Source organism: Cyprinus carpio, chromosome A8 (assembly GCF_018340385.1).
Source record: "Cyprinus carpio isolate SPL01 chromosome A8, ASM1834038v1, whole genome shotgun sequence".
Lineage (NCBI taxonomy): Eukaryota > Metazoa > Chordata > Actinopteri > Cypriniformes > Cyprinidae > Cyprinus > Cyprinus carpio.
This window is the reverse complement of record NC_056579.1, coordinates 8,984,389-9,004,972: the sequence shown is the minus strand read 5'-3', so window position 1 is coordinate 9,004,972 and position 20,584 is coordinate 8,984,389. Positions and strand designations below refer to the sequence as shown.

Sequence of the window (20,584 nt, the reverse complement as noted above, 5' to 3'; positions counted from 1 at the left end):
AGTCATACTTAAAATCATTCATTATGTGTCAGCCAGACTCAGACAGAAATATCAAATGACTACATATAAAATTATCAGATATCATCCTCTGCATACTGCTGATCATTAACATATATCATATATCAAGCCATCTCATTAATATGACATAATGGAGAACTGAATTACAGTAATATCATCACACAGTACTACAAATCATTCATTACTCTAGAAAAGTATTTTATTTATTTTCCTCTAAATTCCTCTAAAAAGTCATTTCAATTTTATTTACAAGGTCTGAGGGAATAAAATGGAAGTACCTATATGATTGCAAATCCAAAACGAAATTAATTTATATCAACACCTTACAAAAATATACTATAATGAGTTTGCAGTTAACAAGAATATCCTAATTTCATATTGTTTTACATGGAAAACAATTAAGGGAGAACTGTGTTTTTATGTGGGCCAGCTGTCAAAATCAAATTTATATACAATGTAAATATACAAATGAGGAAAATTACATTAGCCCAATTTAGGATATGCAGACTATGTAGGCAACAGCACTAAGCACGTTCCCTTCAGACTCACACACCACTATATGTCAGTCTCACATGTTGTACTGCACCCACTCAAAATTCATAATACATAAACATTTTACACTATAGGCTACTTCCATCTCGGGTCACACTAATTTCAAAAGATTTAAATGATTGTAAGGGATTGAGACTCGGCGTTCTTTAAGACCGCGCGGGCGCGCATCCGCGTCACCCGCGTGTGGACAGATGACTGACCTGACAGAGTTCAGTAGCGCGCGTCAGTGTGGCTGTGAGGATGTGTGAGCAGAAGTGCTGGGATGAAGATGGGAAGTGTGGATTTGTAAAGCTGATATCGCCGAAGCTAAAGAACACGTCTGGACTAAACGGACAGAATTAAACTTCACAATATGAAGACGCGAACGGTAGCGCAAACTCTCTCTGACATTATACAGTAACTTAACTTTACAAACATTTACCATGGTACGTAGTTTCCGACACAGTGTTATATTACTCCAGTTAATGATACTACTGCAAAAAAACGTAATCAGTGATGAATAGGAAATTTTCTCCAGACTTTCTGAATCTTTGCAATCAAAACTACAAACTACACAAACCATGATAGTTTTGTCAAGGGCAAGTTGTACTAAGTATTAGCCTGATACTATTTTGGTGGAAACTGCGGTTGTCATGGTAAACTGTCGCGTGACTCCAATCAAGACTATTTACTACAGATGCCTGCATGATTACTATATCAAAAAAAGAAATTTATTTCAATGCAATTTAAATAAATTAAAAATTATACACATTAATGACAAATCCTAATTTTATTTATCGCTAAATTATTTCATCATAATTCTTTCTGTCATTTTTTTGTGTCTCCTGTCTCTCTGCATTGTTTCATGATAAATCAGGTGCAGGCATTTAAAGCCTTTTAAATTACACCATGCAGTGATGCTATAATTTCTTCTTTCACTCCTGATCAGATACATTTGGAAGCTGCAAGCATGTGTTGTTGTCAAGCTTTGGCCTAATCTTGAGGCATTGTAATCACCAGAACTATCAAGGATGTAAATCTGTCTCTCAGTTCTCTCTCTCTTCTCTTTCCCACCTTCACCTGTGCTCTATAATGTCACCAAAGATTTGGTTTAACACTACAACTGTGCAGAAATGCTGTTTACTCTCCATGGGTGTTAAAAATTCACATATAATTATATGTATATAGTGTGCATAATGAGAGAATACACACTGATTACCTTAAGTACATCAGGTAAACATGGATGATATATTTTTGTCATTAAAGGGCTATATATAATTGATCAGAAGGTGCTCCTAAATTTTTTAGATTAGGAGGACAAACGCTCCTAATGACAAGAAGAAAAAACTGCTCTTAAACTGGGTGTGTGACAGGTATGGCTGTGGAATGGATTTGTCAAAAGATTTGTTTTGCTTTAACCCATATGAAAGTGTTCTTGTGGCTCAGTGGTAGAGCATTGCGTTAGCAGCGCAAAAGGTTCGATTCCCAGGGAACAGATGTTAGGTAAAAAATGTTAGCCTGAATGCACTGTCTGACAAGTCGCTTTGGATAAAAGCGTCTGCTAAATGCACAAATGTAAAAGTGGATGGGGACCAGGGTCTGTCAAGCTCCGAAGAAGCAGCACCAAAAAGCAGCATTATTCACTATATTCCAAGGCTTCTGAAGCCATACAGTATTTTTATGTCAGAAACAGTACATAGTGCATAGTGTAACAGTACACAGGTACATAGTGTAAAGAAAATACTTGCTCTACAATCATGGTCACCATTAAGTTTCATTGTCTGGAAAAGAGCAGCTTGGAAATTCTGCTATAACTAGCCCTTTTTGTTTTCCACAATATATAGAGAGTCACAATTGTTTTGAAAGAAACAATGGTCAGTAAATGATGATAGAACTTGTAATTTTGGGTATACTATGCCTTTATTATGGGCATGATGAAATATTAAGCATCTAAATATAAAACATCTAAGAGAGCTGTGTTCTTGTTAGTGAATTTTTTTAATATTTTTGACATCTTTGTCATATTTACATTTGACCCTGACAATACCTGTGCTCAGTGAGTTGATCTCATTGTCATAAGGCTTCTCTATCATACTTCTCACTGACAGAAACAGCTCTCAAGTCTACCAGTTCTCATTAGACAAAAGAGCACCCCTTTCCGAGCTAATAAGAGCGCCAGGATTCAGAGCCAGATTTTAATGGATACTCTGTGGAAGTAATTTTGTAGCAGTCAGAAACTGAAGATTAGCTCGTATTAGTGCAAATGAACAGCCAGTGTGGAAGAACGCTAAATGAACATGGCCTACAGTACAAGTCTTCATCAAAAATCACATCCATTTTCTAACCATCAGTGGAAGGAAATAGTTTTCCAATTTCATTACTACCTAAAGAGTTGCTGGAAAACATTCAGAAGACATGTCTGATGCGGAAAGCTCAATGGGAATGGTGTGATTGCTATGATCCATTTGCTATGATTTTCAACCTACTTTTGGCAATGTAGTGTATGAATTAAGTCACCTTTAAAATATGATTTTTTTTAATTAAATAATGGTGAATGTTGGATATTAATGAGCTTTTTAAAATATTTAATTGCCTTGCTCATGTTACCATTGCCATCATCTAAAGTTCAATTACATCTTTAAAAACTCTTAATAATTTAATTTCGCTAAATGTATTAGCAAATCTCAAAATGAATATTTTTTTCATGCTTTAAATTCTAATGTTGTTACCAAAATTCACTTGTAGCATTTTTGAAATTTTAATTTCATTTAAATTTAAGTAATTACTTTTTGAGTGTATCTTTTAATTTATATAAATAAAAAAAGTATAGAATTTATTACCGACTATCGATTATCAGCCATAACATGAAAATAATTATACGTTTATCTGTGTGGTCCAGAATTTAAAAAATGGTGGTTCCTTGTTAATGAAATATTTTCATATTGCTGCATCCTTACTAATGAAATGATGCAAACTTTCTAAAACGCTGTTTAACCTCCATCAGCTTCATATGCTTAATCAAATTTCCAGAACGTATTTAAAAGTAGCATTATTTTCCATAAAGGATAATGACCTGGATCTGTTTTTTCTCAGAAAGGTTCTCAGAAGTAGAGAGGGACAATGCTTACAAAGCTCATCAGTCTGAAAAGCGAGGTGTGCTCTGATTGGCCAGCTATCCAGTGCATTGTGATTGGCCGAATACCTCAAGCGTGTGATGGAAATGTTACGCCCCTATACATACATTCATGCCCCACCCAGACACACACATTAAAAAAAAGACACAAAAAAAACATAAAAGACTCTTGTAGACCCTTTAGACTCTGTTGAGGTCATAATTAAAATCAAAATGCAAGGGAAGTATTTTAGTAACTTTTAATTAACCACTACTTATCACCAGTTTTTAGTTATTCGATCATACTCTTTGTAGAAAAAATTTAAACATTTTTCAGAAGTATATGAAACCAACTTGAATTAATTATATTATGTACATGAAGTCTAAAACATCTCATCATTGTCTCCATCCTCAGCCCCTTAGGATGCGTTGCAAAAGTTGTGCCTTAGTGACCAGCTCTGGTCACATGACTGGAAGTGGTCGAGGTGTGGAGATTGACCGCAAGGAGTGTGTCATCCGTATGAACGATGCCCCAACACGAGGCTACCAGAAGGACGTGGGCCAGCGAACGACCCTGCGTGTGGTCGCTCATTCCAGCGTGCAACGTGTGCTACCGCACGAGCTACTCAACTCCAGCCAGAACACCTTCTTTATCTTCTGGGGGCCCGGAAACCACATGCGACAAGACGGTAAAGGCCTTGTCTACAACAACCTGCGTCTGTTGAAGCAGATGATGCCTAAACTACAGGTGTACGTCATCTCAGGGTTAAAGATGCTGCATTTTGATGAGCTCTTTAAGAAGGAGACAGGGAAAGATAGGTAAGGATGGAAATGTTTCTTTGTGTCAGCTTACCTAATCTTTGTAAGTGTAAGTTGGCTTTACTGATGTGCAGAGCACCAGAGTCTGCTGTAGGGTTGGTATCACTAGCCCACAGGGCATACGGCTTGGCATCAGCGTAGATTAAGGGTTAGTAGAGGATCAGTTCCAGCTGGAGACAGCTGCCAGCTGGGATGTACCTGATCAGACACAAACTGCTCAGGGCAAAATGCTCAAATGTTCTTAAACTTTTGAGTTTTTTCTGTCTGTTTGAGGATCTTTTATCTCCTGTATCTCCTTATATCGCTTTTATCTCAATCTGTCTCCCATTGCGAGTAATCTAATCCAGCTATTCAAACTAAAAACATTGTACATGTGATGTTGAAAATGTTTTTGTTGAAAATCTAAACATGTATCCAAGGAGACAGCATGCATTGCATTTTATTTTTGTCTTAGGTAAGCTTTAAAACAAATAAAGTATAAAACATTAATATTGTTAAATATTATTACAATTTAAAGAAACTGTTTTCTATTGTAATTTATTTTTTAAATGTAATGTATTCCTTTGATGGCAAAGCTATGGCAAAGAAATATTTTTTGAGCACCAAAGCATAGAATAATTTCTGAAGGATCACGACATGTAAAAACCTGAACTTTCAGCTCAGCAAAAAACAAAAAAAACAAAAACACATAAATATATTAAGAAAAAAACAAGTTATTTTAAATTGTAATAATATTTCACAATAATACTGTTTTTACTATAACATTAAATCTTTTAATTATTCCAGACTTTTGACCAGTACTAGTCTGTGTGTGTTAAAAAAATGTATATATTAAATGTATATATATATTAATGTGCTTGGACACAGAGCTCCGTGAACAGCCAGCCTCTTTTGCAATGACCTTTTGTGTCTTGCCCTCCTTGTGCAAGGTGTCAATGGTCGTCTTTTGGACAACCTGTCAATTCAGCAGTCTTCCCCATGATTATGTAGCCTACAGAACTAGGACTGAGAGACCATTTAAAGGCTTTGCAGGTGTTTTGAGTTAATTAACTGATTAGAGTGTGGCACCAGGTGTCTTCAATATTGAACCTTTTCACAATATTCTAATTTTCTGAGATACTGAATTTGGGATTTTCCTTAGTTGTCAGTTATAATCATCAAAATTAAAAGAAATAAACATTTGAAATATATCAGTCTGTGTGTAATGAATGAATAATATACAAGTTTCACTTTTTGAATGGAATTAATGAAATAAATCAACTTTTTGATGATATTCTAATTATATGACCAGCACCTGTATATATATGTATATGTATGTATATATATACACACACACACATATATACATATACACAATAGGGAACCTTTAATCATCACAGCTACGTGTCCTCTTTCTCTCATATGTTATTCAGAAAAAAGTCCAATTCATGGCTCAGCACGGGTTGGTTCACCATGGCAATCGCATTGGAGATTTGTGACAGAATTAATGTCTATGGCATGATTCCTCCTGACTTCTGCAAGTGAGGCTTTCTTTTCCATATTTACCATAATGCTTTCATTGTGTTGGTTTATGACAATTTCAGTTAGACATGTGATTGTTCTTCTCAGTTCTCCCAGTCCTGAGCCCTCAGTGCCGTATCACTACTATGAGCCTGCGGGGCTGGATGAATGCAAAATGTATCTCTCCCACGAGCGGGGCCGGCATGGCAGCCACCATCGTTTCATCACAGAAAAACGTGTCTTTGCCAACTGGGCACGTATGTTCAACATACACTTCTATCAACCTGACTGGAGACCAGCACCTGTTACAAAGAACAGCACAGACTCCTGAGGTTCAGACTTTGGGATGTTTCCAGACTCAGAACTCAATGTCCTTTTGAGGACAAATGAACATTTTAACTGGAACACATTATGAATGAATGTTTATGATGATGTTCTTTCTAGTGGCTTGAAACAGCAAGAACAGCTTTCTATGAGGCACTTGTTGGACATAATCAGACTTTTTTTGATGAGAATGTTGAAAGATGTTAAATGTAACAAGAACATACAGTATATTGTTCTCGTTATTAATCATAACAGTATAATCTACATTGGTTCATAATTCAGGAAACTGGGTTACTGTATAATTATATCACATTTTCTGTTTCCAGCAATTACTACTTTGATATCTAGGCCATATTGTTCTCCTTAAATTACAATTTTATAATTTTATAATTCACCCTTAATATTTGTGCCACGTGGACAGTGTCAAGCACATAATGTTACACATTTCTTCTCTCAATGGCATCTAAAGAAAACCATTTGCAAATTGTGCATTTTTTCCAAATTACACTTTTATAATAGGGCCTCATTAGATTTGTCTTTAGTACATGTAAAAAAGATGTTTATCTCTTAAATTAAGCTGTAAATATAGCTATATGCTAATACTGTAAAGTTCTCAGTAGTTCTAGTCTTTACTATAAATCAGAGGTTCCCAGACCATTTCAATAATTTGTTTGTGAATCAAACTACACTGTTTTTTTGTCCTCTGCAATGGTCTACGACACACTTGTGGTGCACCATGTGAACAAAATATATACAAGTTATGCCCACCAACAAACTTTTTAATTAAATTACAGAACTTACATTTTTTCATATTTGACCTAGCATGATGCATCACCATTCTCACACTTTACCTGACCCACTGCTTTCCACAGTTTGGAAGATGCTGCAATGTTCATTGATGGCACGGAAAAACCATCTGAATTTTCAATTATATCATAGACATATGAAGCCCCTAAAAGGGCATGGCAATGAAAAAAAAAGTAATTTTTGGTGTGAGTAATCAGTCAGATTCCCTGCGAATCCCAGCTATAGGTAAATAACTAGAAGAATATCAAAGTGCAGTTTTACTATTAAAATTTTATAGTAAATTACAATTATTCTATAACAAATACCAGTTTACAACATCAAGCACATTCAAGTTACAAGGCCACACCTGCTTTTACGTATAAAATAAGGAACATACAGAACTTAAAAGTATAACTTTCTAATTGTAATAACTCATATCCGTCACAAAATGGTTCACAAACCATTTACACTAAAGGTTCCCACCATATTTTTTCTTTCTGAAAATCAGGCACAATGCTGAAACATTCCCACATACCAAAACCACCAACTCAGACCCATGACAGCATGACCTTTAGAGAGAGAGAGAAAGAGAGAGGGCTGTCTTTGTTTTTTTGCAATTCCACGCAGCTCTTCCTTCAATTCCCATTACAAAGTTTGTGTGAGAGCATATCGACTTGCTGCCTACAACGGCGCTGTTCATTTTAACTTTACAGCCAGAGGTTGGGACCAATGTTGAATGCTAATGGTGTGACATTCAGTGTTCTTGCTCAGGCTTATGGGAACTGCTCTGGTCTGATGGGATATCATCATAGACTGTATAAAAACAGGAGTTCTGCTTATTCAGAGTGGCTGGCGAATGTGCCTAGCACAACACAATTGTCCCTCAGGAAGTCTAGAGAAATTGGAGGGCTTTAAAGGACGTGGGCATCTGTAAATGAGGCTGACCTTTGATTCAGCTCTGCTGGCTGCTACTGTGATCAGTCACCTGAGGCAACACCGTGATTACGGATGACCTTGGATCACGCTGGAGGCCTGAATAAAATAAATGTGTGATTGTCATTTCGACTTGGCCGGTTTGGATCCGTCTTACAGTCTCAGATTTAAAACCGGCCGAATTTACTAATAAATGTCCTCTGTTTGACACAGTATCTCAGTACATTAGGTATGTCGTAGAAAGCTTCAACAAAACATTACCATGGATAATATCATTATGTCATAAGTATTTAAGCAAATTTCCTAAACATTCTTTGGTAAATTGTTATTGCCGCAAGGTCAGTCCTGCCATCTAGTGGCACTGTTACTCTACTTTCCTAATTAAATTCTAGTTGTATCCATAGATGTATAAAAACTGTATAAAAACAGGTTGCTTGTCTGTTAGGGCTGCAGTGTAACTTACAGCAGTAACATTGCTGGTATGCACTGTAATTATTTTATATATACACTTCACTAATGCATTTAAATGCCACATATTTTGTTGCACCATCATAATTATTTTTGCACAAGAAAAAATAATTATGATCTTTGGGTCTATTAAAAAAGCAGCATATTTGGACATGAAAAATATTTAAAATATATTAAATATTATAAGGGTTTGCGGTTCGTGATCATGAGAAACTACCAATGACTGTAATGTTATTTACACTTTACATTTTTATGATTTTTAAATTATGTGTCTTCTTCTTGTTCTCCTTAATTTATGCAATTTAATTTAATTTAATTTACGATAGCCAAATAAATGTTCATTCACAGTCATTTGACAGTTTAACTGGTTGAAATATGCATAAGTAAAAAAGGTACAATAAATAAATAAATAAATAATTCAGTAAATATAAATAAATAAATCCTTGTCATTCAATGAGAGTAATCAATCAAACAAACAAACAAACACACACACACACACACACACACACACACACACAAAAAAAAAAACTTATAAACTCGCTACGTCACCGAATTGGTTGCCTCGCGGAAGTGCGTCACATTGTTTACAACTCAAACGGATACGGGTTATATGTAGGCGCCAGCGTAGTTAGCTACAAATTCCTCCGCGTGATTTACAGGTTTAAAAGCACAGCGTCTGTTTTGTCGGCTTATGTTTTGTATCAATGTGTCACGTGCGCAGCAAACAAGGTATCTATTCATAACTGCAAATTCACATCACTGCACAGAAATAAAGTCACGAGTGCCAGTGCACCCTCTAGATAGGATATACTATACATAGATTAAGACATTTAATACAAAAATGTCTCCGATTTTGATGTATGATTTGAAAATAACGTCGTATTGCTTGTTTTGTTTTTCAATAGTTGATCTTTTGTTACGGCTGAATTTCTAAACAAATGTAAAATACCACAGACCACTGTTGATGAACTAACGCTGTGTTGTATGTCATAGGTTCATAAATTTCATTTTCGGTTTCATAGACAAGAAGTAGTATTACATACAGAAACTCAGACGCTGTCATTCCGTGTAAGTTATGTCAATGTTGAGCAGTAAATCCAACGAGGAGATCAAATGGATGCTGGATGATTACGGAATAAAACACGGTCCTGTGGTCGGTAAGTTAAATTCTATGTGATTTAAAACAGTCACTAACGTGAATGGGATTGTTGCAGACACTGAGATACTATTAGAGTTTTTGTTAAATACTTTGAATTAGTTTTTATTTTTGTATCTTCCGTTTTCATTGTAATTTTAATTAACGTTTTAGTATTTTTGTTGTTTTTGTAATTTTTTATATTAATTTCACCAGATTCCACCCGAGTCCTTTATGAGAAGAAGCTGAGAGAAGCCATGTCTAAACACAGAAGAACCCAAGCTCAATCCAACAGGACATATTACAGGGAAGAGGGTAATGCTTACATGACGATCAACACAAAACACGAGTATCTGTCACAAATCACACCAATGAGCTGAATTGGTTAAACCTTTGCTTTACAGAGGACATCACCTATGTTCAGCATCACAGACCTGTGAGTACTAACAACACTTATTAAAATGAGTTTCAGACTTGTTTATATGCTGACTAATGATTCATTTGTGTTGCTTTAGCAACTATATGATGATGTGAGCAACAGGTAAGTCAGCCTGAATATTAGAGCAGTTTAAATCATGTTGTGTCTTAACAGTGAAACTAACAAGCTTTTTTGGTTTATTAGAACGTGGTCTGATTATAGAGGGATGGACTACACAGATGAGTATGACGTTTTTTTTTGTATACAATTATACTGAACGTGTGTCACCGTTAGGGGAATTATTTTTATTAATTAAATGTATTACTTTTTTTTGAAGGCCTTCAATATATAGGACTCAAGCTCCTTACCGTAATATTTCACAAGCAAGAAACCTGCCGCCAGAGCCTCATATCCAGAAAACACCTGAGAAGAGTTCAACACACCTGGTCCCAGTCTGGCTACAGATATTAGTGTTTCTGATCGTATCTGGTCTCCTGTACTTGGTTTTTATGAATATGGAATCAGCAGAGCCTGTGAAAAGACTGACGTAGCTCTTCCTTTAGTGATTAAACTGTATGTTACATTTCTAAAACAAGCAAATATTCAGCACAATAGATGTGATTTTTAACATACTGCAGTGTATTTTAACTTCTTAAATCTTGGGTTATTTGTGTGTGATGTTTTATCATAGTAATAGTCCAACACTGTAACTTGTGAATATTAAGGAAGTGGGTGCTACAGGATGCACCTGTTGAAAGATTATTTTTAAGATATATATATATATATTTTTTTTGTCCCTTGATACAATAATTGTCCATTGTAATGCTGCAGTACATTTTACAGTACTGTAGTTTTAGTAATTTCTTGGGCTCATAAAAGTTTGATATATTACAACTTGTAATACTAATTTAAAAGCCTTTTTTGTATGAATTATATAAGCATATTTTAAAGGTTACAGTTACTGAATTTGGTGTTCATCATTTTACAGTAGGTAATGATTTTTCCATTTGTCTGAAAGTATCACTCATGAATTTGGGTCATACTCTGAATTATATGTATTTGAATATGCTGGAGCCAGATTATATGAATGTCAGAATCAATTGTTTCTGGTGTTTTGTGATTTAAAATCTACAGGTTTTATTAAAATGAACTTTTTAGATACACCTGAAAATGTCTTTATTAATAACAAACAGTAAAATCACTATATGCATGTCAAAATTGTGATTTTAGTTTTTAATGGCAAAATAAAAGTCTACAAATTTTATTCCATGTACCAAAAACTGCAAACAACAACCATTAATTCTCCACATTGCAAAACGTGGAAGTGACAGTTGTTTTTCAAACACCTTTTTTTATTACAATTTGAGCATTTTGCTCATTTACTATTGTTTTTATGGGTACAAAACATGTATAAATGTATTAAACTAAACAAGCTTATATGAATGTCAGTCTCTACCCGTGACTCGGATTTAGAAACACATTTTGCTTTTCCTTGTTAAAAATGGAGTGTATATACTGTACTGTAGTGTATTCTTGGCTTAACTAGACAATAATTGTGCTGCTTAAAATGTTTTGTGTATGCCTATAATCCATACTAAAACTTTTATAACTATGTTATTGTTCCTGTTTGTAAATACGGTGATTATTTCCTGTGCTGTTTTAGAAATGTGTCAGAGGATTTGTTCATTTTCTACTTAAGCATCACATTAGATCAACTGTATAATGAGTTTAGAGAGCCCACTTTCATTTCAAACAGAGCATACCAACAAACCAGGTAAAATACACAATGAAATAATACTTTATATTCATGTAGTGACTGATAGAGGTTGTTCTTAGGCTGTCTGTCCCTGTTCCCACCTGTAACTTATTAAACATTATACACATAAAATCTTTAAAAAACAAACTAGTAGAAAAAAACCCCAATAAATATATCATTTTAAATTATAAGCCCCCATAGAGAATGCAAGGAAACAAGAAAAACCCCCAAAACATTTCACAGTTCTACAGTCTATACCTGCAACGATATGGGAAGACCTCAGGACGGGTCAGACGTGGTACCTCTAAAAACTAAAAAGCCCTTTTTAACCTTGTTAGTGCAACAGCTTGTGTTGTAATGTTACCTCTTCAAGTCTAGTGATTTCAGCATTTACTTGTAAAAAGAAAAAAATCTCCAATCTCCAGTAACATTGAAAGAAAACCCTCCAACCAATGACGATTCAAATGTGTTTCTCTAACTGACAGAGAACAGCGGATAGTAAGAAAAGGTGGTTCTTCTGTGGTAAAATCTGTGGTTCTTCAAACTTAGACGTTCCCTTTGGTTTGGACAGGCTACTGAAACACCAACCTCAGGTGGACCAAGTGACTAGTTTGTAGTTGCTGAAACAACAAAAACATACAAAAAACCACACACAGATGTTACTCTCTGATTCAGTGTCTGGGCTTTTTTCTCCTAAAGGAATGAGGAATAAAAACTTAAGTTTAAACTAGAGTTTTAATGCCTTTACACAAGCACTCGGTGTCTATTGCGTCATTTCCGACTGTGAAACACTAGCCTGGACCAGAATCGTCATCTTGTAGACAAAGAAATTTCTGCCCAAAAAATTCAAAGCACTAGAGTAAGCTGTACATTGTATGTGAAGTTAGAACAATAGGGCTGTGTGTGTACAGTATTTAATGTACTGTAGACGAAATTTGTGTCTTTGTATACTTTGGGCTTTGTTCACGAGCTTGTTGGCACAACAGATACACAATTTATCACACCTTGTTGTGTTGTGCCTGATTAGGAAAACACTCACCCCCTCCCAAAAACAAAAAAAGAAAATAACACCAAAACAAAACAAAAAAAAAAACTATACAAAAACAATCAGTAACAACACAAAACAAAACAATTAAAAACAAAACAAAACAAACAAAAAAACTCACATTACCTTCTTTTTGAACTCCCATTATTTGACTGTCAAGGCAATGTATGTGTTGTCAACACCTGTAATAAAAATATAACTTGTCAGAAAAAGAAACAAAATCTTAAATATTTTTTGAAATCACATAGCTATACTTACAGGTCCTGCTCTCTCGCTCCAGTTCAGTGGGTTTGCTCACTCTATTGCAGTAAACTTTGGCAACAATCAGAATGGCACATGTCGCCAACACAAATGTTAAACCAGATACCAGTAAACTGATGACCACTGGGCTCATCACCGGATCCACTTCTACTTAAAAAAAAACAGCGAAAGAAATGAAGGTCAAATGCATAATTGTCCTTAAAGTTAAGTAAAACTGAAAAAGCGACAGATCACAGATCTTTTCTTCAGTATAGCGACTTTTTAATCTCACAATGCTTTTTTCCTCATAATTCAGAATTTATCTCTCATAATTCAGACTTTTCCCCCCTCATAATTCTGTTTGCATCTTGCAGTTCTGAGTTTTTTTCTCAGAATTCTGAGTTTGTATCTCACAATGTAAAAAATGTAGTTTGAATTTTATGAATTGTGACTTATGAGAAAAAGTTGCACCTTTTTTATATTCTGTGGTGTAAACAAGCTTCCATATGAGTGTAATGGATTATCAATTAAAAAAAACATACATGGGTGAATTGATGAATATGAATCATTTAGAAAGTAGATGTAATAGAAAATAGAGGGGAAGCCTGCCTGGGCTGGCAGCACACAACTCACCTCGAATAGAGATGGGTAAAGGCTGACTCTCCCTCGAGATAAAATTGCGCTCTCCAGTCTGGACCTTGTAAAGACAGCAGTAGTAGCCCTCATTATTGGACTGGGCATTGGAGAAGGTAAAAGTGACGGAGGGAGTGAGGGCTGGCAGAGAGTGCCGGACGGTCCCGTTGGGCTTGATGAGCCGCAGCTGAAAGGATGCTCCTGGATACTGAGGCTGAGTGGAGCAGGTGACATTAAAACTGTGGCCCCGGGTGACCCAACCCGGCCGGGCCTCAGGAGAAGTGTTGTACCAGATTTGGGGAGTGTGAATCTCCACTGAGAATAAATAATAAAGGTTAGACTTAGACTTTAGGCTCTCCATTGCAACTTTAGCAGCAGATGTGACTTACAGACTGTGATGTTAATGAAGTTGCTGTGTGGAGAATATCCTGAGGGAGAGTTTCCCAGTTTGTTGTGTATACTATAGAGACAGCTGTAGCTGCCCTGGTGAGAGATTTCCAAGTCTGACAGGGTCAGATCCACCGTCATTTGCCTGGGATCAGCTCTCTGGGTCACAAGCGGAGTGTCCACACCTCTTTTGTACAGATGGAAGTCAATGATGGACTGCCAGTATGGGGCAGTGCATTTAAAGTGAACAGCCTCTCCGCCTGAATAGGTGTAGAAGGGAGACTGAATTGACAAGGTTGGTGCTAGAAGTTTTCCTGGTTGGAGAAAAAAATTATGAACAACTACAAACAAACACAGGTTACGTAAAACAAAATACAAATCTTTCAAACGCTCTCATACCTGTGCACTCCACTCCAGCATCCTCACTGTGCGTACACACGTCATCATTGAGGAAGCGTTCACACAGATCCAGGGCAAACTCGTCACCCGAGCATTTCACATTCCTCCACAGCACCTCTCCACCGGCCCGTCCGAAACGAGCGCCACCTGGAATGTCCAACACAAAGCCGCAGTCGAGCTCTCTACAAACCACTGCGGCATCCTCCGGATCCCAACCACGCTGGCACACAGTGCCCCACTGATGCCCATGACGCACCTCCACTCTACCCGAGCACCGCTCACCCGGTTTTTCATTCACAAGTCTGGTGATCGGGTCGTCTGTGGAAATAATTGGAATCAACCAGTGTTGTTATCCTTAGCTGAAACTTAAATTACCAAAAAAATAAAGAGTAATAATACTACAATTAAGAGACATACTACAATTATTGAAAATTAAATTAAATTAAAATTGAAATAATTAAATAAAGCTAAATAGTAATATAAAAAAAAACTAAAAACTAATAAAGCAAAAAACAACAACAAAAAAAAACATTAAAACTGAAATTAAAACAGAAAATGTAAAAATAAAACCCAATTCAAAATATCAATAAATATTATAATTTCAAATTCATAATTTAAGATTGAATAGGGCTTTTCAAACTTCCATCCACAAAATGTTTGACAGAAAAAAGTACAAATACAAATACATTAAAAGTAAATTTAAATGTTAATATGTTTTCTTATATATATATATATATATATATATATATATATATATATATATATATATATTATATATATATATAGAATCTTTTGTAATTTTGGAAGGGAACCATCAAATTTGTAAATCCTTGAAATATAATAGTTTGAAAACTGTAGAAAACAACATATAGTCAATAACTCACCACAGGCATGAACATCTTCAACAGCAACAGTGCATCCTGTTAAAAATCACAATAGTTAAGGGTAACTTACGTTAAAATATTTACATATTCATGCTAAAATTAAGAAACATTTAGCAGGTTTTATCTGCAATTATACATTTCAAATGTACTATGGTTGCAGTTGCTGACAATATTCAGGTCTCCTTAAAAAAGAAAAAAAAAAAATATATATATATATATATATATATTTGTAGATTTCCCATGTAATGCAAGTGCAAATAAGAGAACAAATATACATAATACATTTTACTAACCAAGCATTACCAGGCCCAGAAGAATCCTCGACATTGTAGATTTCCCATGTAATGCAAGTGCCAGGGCTTTAGGCTCATTTAATAACTAAATGTCTCTAACTAAAATGTCAGCAATCCAAAATCTGACGGTTCCAGTGAGAGGAGGACCAGGAGCAAGTTGATGCATAGCACTTCGGTCTATTCAGCTAGCTAGCTAACTAGCACTTCTGAATGCCTGAACTGATCCTGTTCCCCTTCATGTGATTTATACAAATACATTATCTATCATAACTAATGCTTAGAAGCATAATGGTCGATAAATGTAAATAGCACATAACAATGTAAAGGCTGTAGAATCGAACGGCTGTTATGCTAGCGTTTTGGCCCTAAAGAGAGTTATTCGTAGAGCGAGATAAAAGAAATAACGTTGTATTTACAAAGCATTATCGAATAAATCTGTAGTTATTAATGCTTTGTGAGCTGGTGTTCCTCGCGCGCATGATATTCCCACAAACAGTCATAATGCAGACTGAGACTGGCGCCGTCCGATTCGTGAACGAATCAATCTTTTGAATCGGATCTTTTCGCTAAAAAAAAAAAAAAAAAAAAAAAAAACTTTCCGAACAAACTGAATCAACAGAACGAAACAACTCACAAGAGCATTTGCAGTGAAGCGAGGATTTGACTGATGGTGCGAAACGTTACTTTTTATTGTACGTCGAATTTTTGTTCCAATACACAAACGAGTTTGTTTAATAAATGAATTATTAAATTACAGCTAATATGTAATCACCAAAAACTGTTATTCAGACTAGATTTAAAAGAATGTTAAATGCAGATTCTATCTCGCTTCTAAATGACTCATTCTCATGAGCTGAAACATGGCAAATGACACATTAAATTACATAAACACCCGTATTAATAAACGTAATAAACAGCATGTATTGGAATGTAACTGGCCACCAGGGAGTACGGGACTACGTGATGACGTATACGTTGGACGCACAAAAATCCCGGAACTGTCTTTTTAACTGATTCTTTGAAATGAACTGTTCATATGAGTCGATTCGAAATAATGAGTCAGACGTCCCATTATGCAGATGAGGATGATTTTTTTTTTTTTTTTTTTTTTTTTTTTTTTTTTACAGTCCTATGAAGTTGCGCAAGATCTGCGCACAAAAACGCTCACGCTTATTTTGCCTCAAGGCTTAAAACAATTTTAGGCTTAGACATGGAAAAATAACACACTCAGAGATACAATTTAATGACACCATAAATTTAAATATCACCCAGCTATGAGATCTACAGTATTGCAATTTTATGAATCAAACTGACAGTTAAAATATCATGAATTAGTATTAGTTGGAACATTAGAACCATAACGTTTACATAAGAAGGGTGTTGAACTGTTTTGACAACTATTCAGGGGTAAGAATTTATGTGCATAAGCTTGTGGCGACATCATGTGGATCAAATGAGAATTACAACACTTACAGTTTTACCTTATTCTCCAAACCACTTACACTCTGAAGGGTCACGATTAAAATACTGTTAAAATAAGTTAATAAAAATACAACTGTTCATTCATTGTTTGTCAGTGTTAACTCATGTTCAACTTTACAACAGATACAATTTTTGACTTTAATAATGTACTAATAAATGCTTGAAATTAACATTAAGATGAATAAATGGTTTAGAACTATATTTCATTGTTAGTTCATGTTGACTACAGTAGTTAACTAATGTTAACAAATACAAAACCTATTGTAAAGTGCACCTGACATTAAGACATTGAATTTGACATACAATACAGTGTTACAGAAAGCTACAGCATAAAGATTTATGTAAAAATAAATAAATAAATAAAAATAAACAAACATTCATAAATAAATAAATAAAAACCCACACAATGAATTAATTTACTCGGGTTGTCTTCACAAATTTCAGCCTCAAGGTCGGAGTCAAACAAGACTTTAAAGTATGAATTGTTGAGGCATGCAAATATGTTTGTGAATGACGTTTAATCCCAGATACTACTTTAGAGACTTTAACCCGGAAAGAGTTAAGAGTTAAACGGCTCAAACAAAGCAACTTTTCAACTTATAAATCATTCCCCCAATATTAAACAAGTTAAACACCAAATACATGCAACTTCTAAATCATTTTCCTCATTTTAATTACGTTATATCCCAAATTCATATAGTTAAGATATTGTGGTGGTGCCCCCACTATTGAACCAGGTTATCACTAATGATATTTCTCGTTTAATAATATTTTAAGTAAAAATTGAATAATAATCAAATTAAATAATAAATAAAAAATGCGCTTTTAATGACGACCAAAACAGGTTTATTCAACTATTTATAGCCAAAAGGTTATATCTGCAACTTTCTTAAGAAGTGCAGGAGTTCAGGAGTAGTTTTCATCTCGTTCACGTGCATCGTTCCGAGCACAACCGTTTCTTCCCTCACCGACCTACTTATGTTTAATTGGATAAGCATTCAGTCTCTACCGAGAGAGAGAACGAGAGAGAGACCGGCTGGACCCACACCGTTCAAACCGTTACCCACCTGCAAATAAACCGTGCACGTTCTTTGCTGACGTCACGGCGGATAGAACAATCGTCGCGCTGTTCTGTTATGACGTTATAAAGCGTACTTTGGAACATTTCCTCGCGACAGCGCCTCATAACATGCACGGAGTGTCCCACGGCAGCGCAGGCGAACAACAGGTGGATTCCGAGGCCATTCCAGACATGGAAGTAGCCATACTTCTGTGTCTCTCCGCCCCACGAGTAACCACAGCAAAGACACCGTAAAATCCAGCGTACCGGAAAGAAGCCGAACGACGCGCTCGCGATATGGATCATTTCAACTGTGGTGACGTGACATTAGCAGCATTACGGACAAGATTGACCACTTACACGGTTCATTCGGAATTATGTCACTGTACATCTGATATCGTCTTCTAATACACAGAGGCTGTTTATTTCTCTCCCAAGAGAGTGTTTGAAGACTTTTGGAGTCATGCCTGTCAGTAACGGATCGATGATGGATTTGCCCTCGGGATGTGTGAAAGTAAAGGCGCATTACGGAGGGTGAGTGTTGTAAACTTCCACAGGGTTGATGTTTTAAAGAGTTGCCTGCTGTGTTGTGGCGTCAAAGGTCGGAATATGCCCGGCGTTTGGCAGTTTAATGTAAGCACAACATGTTTGCAAACGCACTCCCACACCTGACAGACTTTGACATCTTAAATGTTTTAATACTTCAAGGTAAGATCGAGTTTTAAACAGCCTATTTTGTATTTTAGAGACGTAGTCAGGTGAGGCCGTTTAAAACCATGCAGTTCACAATATCAGACATGCCGTAAAACATCCAGGCCTTTTCTTGCCAATATGAAGAAACTAGTTAATACTCTATTATTTTGAAATCTCAATTCTTAATATATTCTTAATCTCTTAAATATGAAATATTGCAAATTATTTTTAAAGGCGCAATCAGTTATAAAAATTAAAACGTTTTACATATAAAGAAATGATAAATATTCTTGGAAAAAAATAATATATATCATTAAAAGTATGAAGACTCCTAAGTTGTTTTGTTTAACTAGGAGTAGAACAGGTTGGCATTTCATGGGTGCCACCATATTGACATCACATTATCAGCCATGAAATGCAATTGACCAAGTTGCTGGTATGTTTTTGATTAGGTACAATAAACAAAAGGTTGTGCTCTTATTGCCACTTGTTGCTAAACACACCTCTCATTTTTATATTGCATGTAGTTGTCTGTAGCATACTTTTTTTTAAGGGGATTTTTATTAGTATTATAAAAGGCAAGTTTCAGTCTTCATAATTCATAAAAATAATCTAGTAGATTACTTATAAAAATATCAAAAGCTTTGTTTTATTTTCTGATGCTACACATGACTTGAATTGACTGGACTGGTTTGGACCTCTACTGTGACTTCTGTCATTATAAATTTTTTTTTTTAAACAACATTGAATTGTTTCCTACTTGATGATCCTCTTCTGGCTTTAAAATCTAGGCTTTATATTTTATTTAGACGTCCTTGGCTGAAAGTGGCCATGATGTAAGCAAGATAACTCAAACACGCATTGCATACATCATCGTGAATCATTGTTATTAATCAAATCATCACTCAAAGACGAACAGCTTCAGTGCACAGCAGCTGATAAATAACACCATACGCCCACCCTTTAGTTAACAATGTGAATGATATAGATTCATTTCGAAACCTCTGTGTCGTAATAGCGTTCTTAAAGGGAAAGTTCACCCAAAATATGAACGTTTTGTCTTGATTCACTCACCCTCATGTTGTTCCAAACCTGTATGAAATTCTTTCAACTGCTGAACACAAAAGAAGATATTTTAAAGAATGTTGGTAACAAAAAAGTTGGTGGTAGCCATGGAAAAAAATACTGTGATGGCTACCAGCAACCAACAGATGAAAGATATTCAAGGTGAGTAAATTATGACAGAATTTTCATTTTTGGGTGAACTTTCCCTTTAAGGAATTCACTCAAAAATTCACATTTTTTCATTATTTATTAAAAATTCTATAACCCCAAAATATCAGTTACTCACCCTCATTCATTTTTGGGTGAACTATCCCTTTAACCCTTATTTTGGTGACAACTGGCAGTAATATTAACTTTCACACCATGAATTAGAGGAGAAGGTACCGATCAAATTTGGTCGTTTAGGTGATATTTATGCTATTTTACATGGAGAAAAATGAAATCAGCAGTGTATGATTGTATTTTACTCTTTTGTTTGAAATATAGTATTTAACTTCATGACTTATTTGCGTTGTCAAATAATGAGGAAAATAGTTTCTTCACTTTATGTTATATTAATACTCATCTACAGACTGGTTGTTTTTAAGGAATATGAATATTTTA

At 35.3% G+C, this 20,584-nt stretch overlaps 4 protein-coding genes across 9 annotated transcripts in view; 3 read left to right on the top strand and 1 right to left on the bottom strand.

Annotated features, from left to right (window-relative positions):
• The first annotated feature begins 4,014 nt into the window (after positions 1 to 4,014).
• On the top strand, positions 4,015 to 6,913 carry LOC122134249 (alpha-N-acetylgalactosaminide alpha-2,6-sialyltransferase 5-like). The gene is made up of 3 exons (XM_042761969.1): positions 4,015 to 4,480; positions 5,893 to 6,000; positions 6,089 to 6,913. Exons 1-3 carry the CDS (start codon positions 4,032 to 4,034, stop codon positions 6,309 to 6,311), a joined length of 780 nt encoding a protein of 259 aa, XP_042617903.1. The 5' UTR covers positions 4,015 to 4,031; the 3' UTR covers positions 6,312 to 6,913.
• A 2,145-nt stretch (positions 6,914 to 9,058) lies between these two features.
• LOC109061432 (emerin-like) lies at positions 9,059 to 11,207 on the top strand. Of its 4 annotated transcripts, none has more exons than XM_019078537.2 (7): positions 9,059 to 9,220; positions 9,584 to 9,648; positions 9,843 to 9,941; positions 10,031 to 10,062; positions 10,142 to 10,167; positions 10,249 to 10,287; positions 10,382 to 11,207. In XM_019078537.2, the coding sequence occupies exons 1-7, from the start codon at positions 9,183 to 9,185 to the stop codon at positions 10,593 to 10,595; spliced, it is 513 nt and encodes a 170-aa protein (XP_018934082.1). In that variant the 5' UTR covers positions 9,059 to 9,182; the 3' UTR covers positions 10,596 to 11,207. The 4 variants fall into 4 exon arrangements, with proteins under 4 accessions (XP_018934082.1, XP_018934084.1, XP_018934083.1 ...); XM_019078539.2 differs by having other exon boundaries at positions 9,079 to 9,220; positions 9,514 to 9,648; XM_019078538.2 differs by having other exon boundaries at positions 9,081 to 9,220; positions 9,485 to 9,648.
• Positions 11,208 to 11,256: 49 nt separating this feature from the next.
• Positions 11,257 to 16,244, bottom strand: si:ch211-150o23.3 (deleted in malignant brain tumors 1 protein). Of its 2 annotated transcripts, none has more exons than XM_042761967.1 (8): positions 15,682 to 16,244; positions 15,389 to 15,424; positions 14,505 to 14,822; positions 14,108 to 14,365; positions 13,719 to 14,033; positions 13,104 to 13,253; positions 12,972 to 13,027; positions 11,257 to 12,420 (listed from the first exon to the last, which is right to left on the bottom strand). In XM_042761967.1, the coding sequence occupies exons 1-7, from the start codon at positions 15,713 to 15,715 to the stop codon at positions 12,990 to 12,992; spliced, it is 1,149 nt and encodes a 382-aa protein (XP_042617901.1). In that variant the 5' UTR covers positions 15,716 to 16,244; the 3' UTR covers positions 11,257 to 12,420; positions 12,972 to 12,989. The 2 variants fall into 2 exon arrangements, with proteins under 2 accessions (XP_042617901.1, XP_042617900.1); XM_042761966.1 differs by having other exon boundaries at positions 14,108 to 14,419; positions 15,682 to 16,239.
• Positions 16,245 to 18,177: 1,933 nt separating this feature from the next.
• Positions 18,178 to 20,584, top strand: part of prkcz (protein kinase C, zeta) — a 107,606-nt gene continuing 105,199 nt past the window's right edge. The window contains exons 1-2 of one of the 2 annotated variants that reach the window (XM_042761961.1): positions 18,178 to 18,539; positions 18,639 to 18,757. In XM_042761961.1, coding sequence (XP_042617895.1) covers positions 18,687 to 18,757 — 71 coding nt within the window. In that variant the 5' untranslated portion in view covers positions 18,178 to 18,539; positions 18,639 to 18,686. Of the gene's footprint in view, positions 18,758 to 20,584 lie in introns of both variants that reach the window. The other variant, XM_042761960.1, reaches the window with a different exon arrangement.